Source organism: Vombatus ursinus, unplaced genomic scaffold (genome assembly GCF_900497805.2).
Source record: "Vombatus ursinus unplaced genomic scaffold, bare-nosed wombat genome assembly UNPS02014806.1, whole genome shotgun sequence".
Lineage (NCBI taxonomy): Eukaryota > Metazoa > Chordata > Mammalia > Diprotodontia > Vombatidae > Vombatus > Vombatus ursinus.
In genome coordinates this window covers 233945-242720 of record NW_020954584.1, presented here as the reverse complement: position 1 = coordinate 242720, position 8776 = coordinate 233945, and the positions used below count along the sequence as shown (strand labels likewise).

At 35.7% G+C, this 8776-nt stretch overlaps 2 protein-coding genes across 2 annotated transcripts; one reads left to right on the top strand and one right to left on the bottom strand.

Moving 5' to 3' along the window:
* Window positions 1-224: 224 nt before the first annotated feature.
* On the top strand, window positions 225-1154 carry LOC114051809 (olfactory receptor 4C12-like). Its single transcript, XM_027874211.1, has one exon. The coding sequence runs from the start codon at window positions 225-227 to the stop codon at window positions 1152-1154; it is 930 nt and encodes a 309-aa protein (XP_027730012.1).
* Window positions 1155-6631: 5477 nt separating this feature from the next.
* LOC114051799 (olfactory receptor 4C12-like) lies at window positions 6632-7579 on the bottom strand. Its single transcript, XM_027874200.1, has one exon. It carries the CDS (start codon window positions 7556-7558, stop codon window positions 6632-6634), a length of 927 nt encoding a protein of 308 aa, XP_027730001.1. The 5' UTR covers window positions 7559-7579.
* Between the last annotated feature and the right edge of the window lie 1197 nt (window positions 7580-8776).

Here is an 8776-nt window from a genome sequence, read left to right as displayed (position 1 = left end):
TGTCTAGTTCCAACACAGTGATAAGCAACCAGTAGATGTTTTAAAAGTACTCAATAATTTTGAATAAATGAATCAATGGATGGGATACAGTTTCAATATATTCAAGAAGAGGGTGGATGATCATCTGTTCAGAGTTTTGGGACAACCCTTTATGATTCTGTGATCTTCTTTGTAGGTAAAACAACATCCCTTCCCCTCAGTTCCATGCTGTTTTGACAGTATAAATGGAGATTGAAAACAATGTGACTGAATTCATCCTATTGGGACTTACACAGAATCCAAAGATGCAGAAAGTAATATTCATGGTGTTCTTACTCATCTACTTGGTAACTTTGGTGGGTAACTTGCTTATTGTGGTCACTGTCACCACCAGCCAAGCTCTGAACTCCCCCATGTATTTCTTTTTGTCTTTCTTGTCCATCATAGATGGTCTTTGCTCTTCTTCCATGGCCCCTAAACTGATAGTTGACTCACTCTCTGAGAAGAAAACCATCTCCTTCAATGGCTGCATGACCCAACTCTTTGCAGAACATTTCTTTGGTGGGGCTGAGATCATCCTGCTAACAGTCATGGCCTATGACCGATATGTAGCCATCTGCAAACCTCTGCATTATACCATAATTATGAGCCAGAGGCTCTGTGGCCTTCTGGTCGGGGTAGCCTGGGCTGGGGGCTTTCTCCATGCAATAATACAGCTTCTGTTCACAGTCTGGTTGCCTTTCTGTGGACCCAATGTCATAGATCACTTTATGTGTGACTTGAATCCTTTACTGAAACTTGTCTGCATAGACACCAATAATCTTGGCCTATTTGTTGCAGCAAATAGTGGCTTGATCTGTCTGTTAAACTTTCTCTTTTTGATAGCTTCCTATGCTGTCATCTTTAATTCCTTGAAGACACACAGTCTTGAAGGGAGACACAAAGCCCTTTCAACTTGTATCTCTCACATCACTGTTGTTGTCTTATTTTTTGTGCCTTGTATATTTGTGTATCTGAGACCCATGGTCATTCTGCCCATAGATAAAGCTGTGACTGTATTTTATACTCTGGTGGCCCCCATGTTACATCCCCTGATCTATACCCTGAGAAATACAGAGGTAAAAAATGCTATGAGAAAGCTCTGGAGCCAAAGTGTGTCTTCAAGTAAGAAATAAATTTCACTGTCTAAGAATGAGTTTTGAAATTTTTACATGAAATGTTAAACAAAGGGTGAGGATTTATGATTCATGGTAAAAAGATCAACTCATATCTACACATTTAAAAATTTTGAGAACACTTTCCTCACAATTTCACCATGAGGTTAATAGCAAAATGGTTCTTGCTTTTCATTTCATAAATAGAGAAATATAGGATCAGAGATTATATCTGAACCTTAATTTCCCAAGCTATGAACCAAAGTTCTTTTCTTCCCATTTTCACAAATCGTTTTGTTCATCTATGAAAGGGACAATATTATGTATCCTCTGCCAATTGATTTAATATTTTTTATTTATGCAAAACTATTTCCTCTGTAACTTTTAGTATGAAACTGCTCCATCTGAAAGGGAAGTATCTTAAAGGGACAGTAATGGTTAATCTATAAATATATGACACACATTTATACCAATAGGGAAGGTGACACTGGATTACCCACAGAAGCAGAGTGGTACGGGGAGAGAATGTTAGCTCTGCAGTCAGAATACCTGTGTTCCAAGCCAGCCTCAGTGACCTGAGCAAGTTGCTTAATCCCCATGACATCATTTGCTGCATCCAAAAAATGATGGAGTTAAACTAAAGGTTTATTAAATATTTATCGTGCCAAGAAGCTTTCTCCATACTGGAGATACAAAGAAAAGAAAATAAAAAACAGTGCCTGTTCTCAAACTTCCATTGTAATGGGTGAGGCAACTATCTATCTCTATCTATCTATCTATCTATCTATCATCTATCTATGTGTATGTGTGTATATATGTTCATAAACACAGACACAGACACATGCACACACATGCATGTATATGTATATATGTATGAGTATATGTGTATATAGACACATACTATATATAGACACATATATACATATACATACATATATGATACAGAGTAGAGAGAAAGTAACTTTAGATTAGAAAAGAAGCCATCAGAAATCTGGGGGACCAGGAAAGTTCCCAACAAAAAAAGTAATATTTGATTTGAATCTTGAAGTAAGCCAATGATACTAAGACATGAATGTAAGGAGGTAGAGAATTCCAACCATACAGAACATACAGTGTAAAGGCACAGAGTTGAGGAATTGGGCTTCATGGGTGAAGAGGAAAATAAGAGGTAAGATAGAGTAATTTTAACTTAAGAGGAAATAGATAAAATACAGAATAAAATATATCTGTTAACACCACTTCCCATTCTATTATATGCATATACATATATAAATATGCATATAGGTGTGTGTATATATATAAATATGTGTGTGTATACAAATATAGACATATATGCCAATGCCAATGATCAACTTAGAATTTTAAATGTTTCTTTTGATTATGCAGAATATTTTTTGCTTGTTTATCTTTTATGAGTGACTGTCAGAGAATGTCAAGGTACACCTAAAATTTAATCTATAGTTCATGTGGTTACTTACAACAAAATAGTGGTCAATTAAAGTTTTCAAGGAAACAAACCTGTGATTTTTAACAGGTTCTAAGTAAATTTGAGTAATTATTACTATCAAGAACTTAAGACACAGTGGGAAAATGAGAAAAGAAAGGTATAGATAGGTTTATAAAGAATTTCCTGTTAGGGTAAATAAGGATATAGGGCACAACTGAATTTAGTCTAAAGCCCTATATAAGTTCATGGATAGGCTAAGATAGGAATATTTCAGTCAGTAGTCTGGTAGAATGAAATGATAATCTAAGATTATAGGCATAATTTGACATTTATGCATGCATTACTAGATCCATAACCAGGAATGTTCATATTTGTAGTAAATTTATATTGGCAATGGAGATGAAATTCAACTAGATCAATGAATTATTCAACAAAATGTTTATAAAATGCTTATTATGCCAGGAAATTTTCTAAGTACTGGAGATATAAAGAAAAAAAAAAACAAAACCATTGCCTGTGCTCTTGTCTTCAAGGAGATTATATTTGAATTCAGGAGAAAATTATATCTCTCTATTGATAAATCTATTTCTTATCAATCTATACACACATATACATATGCATACATATGTCTATATATGTATATAAATGTGTATATACATGTGTGTGATATGTGTCAGTCTTCTTTTTCTTCTTCCTCCTCCTCCTCCTCCTCCTCTTCTTCTTCTTCTTCTTCTTCTTCTTCCTCTTCCTCTTTGATGTGGTGGCCTACCTGACTCTGTTTTAAAGGATAGTTCATTAAAGTCACTCTACTAAACAACAACAGCAAAAAAAACAGTAATTGTTTTTTACAGTTAGCAATTAACCAATTAACATACATTTACATATCAGTAATCATGGCCTAATATATGCCAAGAACTATGCACCTGTGTCTCAGTAGATACAAATACAATAATGAAATCATTTATGTCCTCAATGTACTTACTTTCTAGCTTTGTTAGACAATATATACATATATAGAAGGCATAAAATATATATAAAGTGCATACAATTGAATTTTGGGGGGAAGTTGCTTGCATCTAGGGGAAAAACAGAAGGTTTTAAGTAGGAGAAGATGTTTAGGCTGGGCATCAAAGAAAACCAGCTATTCAAGGAAGTAGTGGTGAGGGAGGGGTGGAATCTAGGAGTAAGCAGGGTGTACATAAAGGTACAAAGTGAGGAGGTGTAGTACCAATTGTAACTCACTACTTAGGCCAATGCCTGGCACATTGTAGCTGCTTAATCAATGTTTATTGAAAGTAATTGAATTCTAAAACCTCTACAATATGCATTTGAGTTCATAACTCAATTAAAGATGTCCTCTCCAAATCCTATAATTTGGATATTTGGTTTAATTTGGTTAACTTGGTAATTTAATTGAATTGCCACATTCAATTGCCTTTTCTCCATCTTGATCTTCCTTGACCTCTCGAAAGCATTTGACGTGATTGCTGGTCTTAGCCTTCTTGATCTCTCCTCTCTAGGTTCTGATGACACTGCTCCCTCCTGCTTCTCCTCCTACCTTTCTGACTACTTCTTAGTCTACTTTTCAGGTTTTCAACTCTATCAGCCCCTTTAATCATGGGTATTCCCTAATCCTGGGTAGCTAGGTGGTACAGCAAATAAAGTACTGGCCTGGAATCAGGAAGGACTTATATTGATGCTTTGAAATACAGCCTCAGACACTTACTAGCTGTGTGACCCCAGGTAAGTCACTTAATGTTGTCTCAGTTTCATCATATGTAAAATGAGCTAGAGAAGGAAATGGCAAACAATTCCAGTATCTTTGCCAAGAAAACCTCAGATGAGGATATGAAAAGTTAGAAATAGGTCAACAATAACAACAACCCCCAATTCCACCTCCTTGGCCATCTTCTCTTTTCACTCTATGCTATCTCATTTGGTAATCTTTTCAACTCCCACTGGTTTAATTATTATAATCTATGTAACTGATTCCCATATCCATATATCTAGCCCTTATCTCTTTTTAATGAGCTATAGTTATAAATATCCAACTGAATGGATGCTTATAAGTATCTCGAATTCAATATATCCTGAACAGAAATTATCTTTTACCTCAAACTCTATCTGCTTCAAAACATCCCTATCCCTGTGCATGCACTATCAACCTCCCAGTCACCAAGGCTCATCTAGGCAGGCATTTTCTTCAGCTCTTACTCTCGCTGATCCCATATATCAAATCTAATGCCAAATCTTGTTCTTTCTAACCACACAATATCTCTAATACTTTTTCTTAGCTTTACAGTCATCACAACTTACTTAGACAGATTCTATAAAATTATTTTTTTAAATTGATTTGTTTTTTAAATTAAAACCTATGTTTTTTCTCTCCAGCATCTCCAACCTTAAAGCAGTACATACATGATAGCTATTATTATTATTATTATTATCATTGTCAAACTCATGTTTATTAACATTACCATCACCATCATCATCATCATCATCATTTTTCCTCTGGAGTCATGGTTGAGCTTTGTGTTTATCAAAATTCTTAAGTCTTTCAATGTTGCTTATCTTCACCATGTTTTTGTTCTTCTATTTCTCTTGGTTTTGTTCACTTCACTCCATATGAGTTCATGTAAGTCTTCCCATCTTTCTGTGAACCAAGCCTTTTGTCATTCTTATGGTACAATAGTACTCCATTACATTCTTATACCATTTATACATCTATTCCCTATTTTTTGTTTGCTTTAATAGGAATTTATTCTTTGAACTATTTTTCTACCATGGATTAAAATTTAAAATTTAAAATTTAAGATAAGTTAATTCATATATAAAGACTACAGAGATGACTTGGATAGGAGACTGGGTAACATCAGGTAGAGATATGGAGGTCAAATTCAGGCACTGACAGAAACCAGTTTGCTCATGCCCTGGAAGCAGGGTTTCTCTCTTTCACTCATGATTTCAAAGTGTAAAGACTCCTTTAGAAGTCCCCCTCCATTTCCACATTCTTTGCTACTTCAGCAAGTGACACTATAAATATCTTTTTTTACATATAGATTCTTTTTCTCTTTTTTTTGGTGTCTTTGGCATATAGGCCGAATAGGAGTAGTATTATCATGTTGCAATGTCATTCATTCTATTTGTCTCCCTAACTTAATTCCCTTCCACATTCCATTCAGATGCTAAGGAGATGTTTCAGAAGTGTAGGTCTGATCATTTTATTCTCTCCTCAAAAATCCACAACGACACCCCCCCATCATATCTAGAACATAAATTTCCTGTTTGGAATCCAAAGGTCTTCATATCCTGGTATGTTACTAATCTTCAATCATTTTTATATCTTACTCTCCTCTATGAATTGTCTAATTTGGCTATACTGGACCTTTTTGTGATTCATAGAATATGACTTTCCTATCTTCCTCAAGACTGGAATTCTCTGCCTCCTCACCTCTGCTCATTACTTTCCCTGACTTCCTTCAATATTCATTTAAAAACCCACTTTCGGGAGCAGTTAGGTGGTGCAGTATATAGAACACTGGCCCTGAAGTCAGGAGGACCTGAGTTTGAATCTGACCTCAGACCAAACACTTGACACTTACTAGCTGTGTGACCCTGGGCAAGTCACTTAACCTCAATTGCCTGAAAAAAAAAATAAAAACCCACTTTCTTCAAGACATCTAAGCTTTCCTGGTGCTGCTGTATCCCTTATCACTACCACATCCTCCTATTAATGACATCCCTTTCAGATTAACTCCATGTACTCTATATGTATCTTGTATGTGCATAAATTTGTATATCTGGTCTCCTCCCTTCCATTAGAATACTCCCTGAGAGTAGCGAATGATTTGCCTTCCCACCGCTCACTCTCTCACCCCTTGTATCCTCAATGCTTAGTACAGTGCCTAACACATCATAAGCATTTGATAAATGCTTGTGTAATATCAACTATTAATTTTATTGAACACTTCTCCACAGACTATTAGCAAAATCTCTCCTTTTTGTCCTGTTCAATTCATATCCACAATTTTGTTTCTTGGCAGGGCATCTATTAATTGACAGATGTCACCCTTTTGTTCCAGAGCTTCCTCATGGCATTTTTGACTTCCTTGTTTCTCAGAGTATAGATTAAAGGGTTTAGCATGGGGGTGATGAGAGTATAAAATACAGCTACAGTTTTGTCAATGGGGAAGAAAGTCAGAGGACGCATGTACATGAAAATGCAAGGTACAAAAAATAGAACAACCACAGTGATGTGAGAGCCGCAGGTAGACAGAGCTTTACGTCGCCCCTCAGCACCGTGGGACTTCAGAGACTGCAGGATGACTGTGTAGGAAACAAGCAACATTAGGAAGTTTAGCATGCAGATGAACCCACTATTGGCAGCCACCAGCAGAGCCAGGACGTGGGTATCTGTACAGGCCAGTTTGAGCAGTGGGTACAGGTCGCACATGAAATGATCAACAACATTGGGACCACAGAAGGGCAACTGTAAGGTGAAAAGGAGCTGGATGAGGGCATGAAGAAAGCCTCCTGTCCAGGCCACCATGACAAGGAGAATGCACAAACGGTGGCTCATGATGGTCATATAGTGCAGAGGCTTGCAGATGGCCACGTAGCGGTCATAGGCCATAACTGTAAGCAGAATGATTTCTGAACCCCCAAACAGGTGTTCGGTAAAGAGCTGGGTCATGCAGCCTTCATAGGAGATAGTTTTGCTTGCAGACACTGAGTGGATAATTATTTTAGGGGCTGTAACAGAAGAATAACAGGCATCTATGAAGGATAAGAAAGCAAGAAAAAAATACATGGGGGAGCCCAGAGCTTGACTGGAAATAACGGTGATCACAATAAGCAGGTTACCCACTAGAGTTATAACGTAGATGATGAAAAACACGACAAAAACAATTTTCTCCAAACTAGGGTCCTGAGTGAGTCCAAAGAGAATAAATTCTGTCACATTCCTCTTATTCTCCATGTATGTATTCAATGTCAAGATGAGCAGTGCATGAAGTCTGCAAAAATAAATGTCACTATTACTACTGACACTTAGAATTTATTTCACATAAGAAACCTCTGGGAGCCAAAATGATTTTGCCAAATTCCATAAAGAATGACAGAATAAATGTTATTTTTTTCATTTTTTTTCTTGTTAAATGGGGAGGGGGAGGATGCAAGTGACCACGTCCTGGATTTGGAGTCAGAAGGCAAGGAAGAAGTGAATCCTGGCTCTACTACTTACCATCTAGGCCAGCTTGGGGCAGTCACGTCCCCGTTTTGGGTCTCAGTTTGTTCATGTGAAAATGAGAGAATTACATGAGTTGATCTCTGAAGTTTCTTCCACTTGTAAATGTATCATCCTATGTGACGATTACAGAACAAAGTGATGGTTTTAGAATAAAAGTAATACAGTACTGAGTATCAAAGAGAGAAACTATGTGGGAAGGAGTATCCCATTATATATAGATAATGGGAAATATATACATATATAATCTACTATATAAAATATATAATTGTTTTAATATTATTCAGTTATCTATTATATAATTTACATATTTATTATTGCATCAACATTATATTAATTCTATTAATATGTTATTATATTATAATTTATTATTTATAATTATATTACAAATGACTGAATAATATTATATTATCAATAATATATGCAAGTTGACATATGTAGATGTATATGATTATGTAGGAATATTTATACACAAACATGTTTACAGTTGTTTATATATACATATTTACATATGTGTATGTGTATATATATATATATATATACACACACACAATTTAAAAATATTATTACAATATTAAAAAGGTTCTTTAGGAAATTTCCAGTCTGAACAGTTAGCGTATGATATTCAGTGGAATTTTGAACCCAAGGAGTCTATGTTAATCACTGGAAGGGACCTCTGGCCCAGAAAGGTTAAATGACATGACCAAGGTCACATAGGTAATAAACATCAGAAGTGGCATTTGAGTCCAGGTGCTCTAACTCCCAAACCAATGTTTCTTCTATTGTCCCTTCTGATCTCATACTAAAATCAATTCTACCATCACATATCCAAATAGTATTTTTGTTTTGTTTTGATTTTTTTTTTGTTATCCACTATTAAAATCCTCCTGACAGGCCATATGAGAATCATTTTTCTACTTGACTCTCTAAATGACATTCCACCATTATGTT

Coding starts and splice junctions, on each gene's coding strand:
- LOC114051809 (XM_027874211.1), top strand. CDS start 225: ATGGAGATTGAAAACAATGTGACTGAATTCATCCTATTGGGACTTACA.
- LOC114051799 (XM_027874200.1), bottom strand. CDS start 7,558: ATGGAGAATAAGAGGAATGTGACAGAATTTATTCTCTTTGGACTCACT.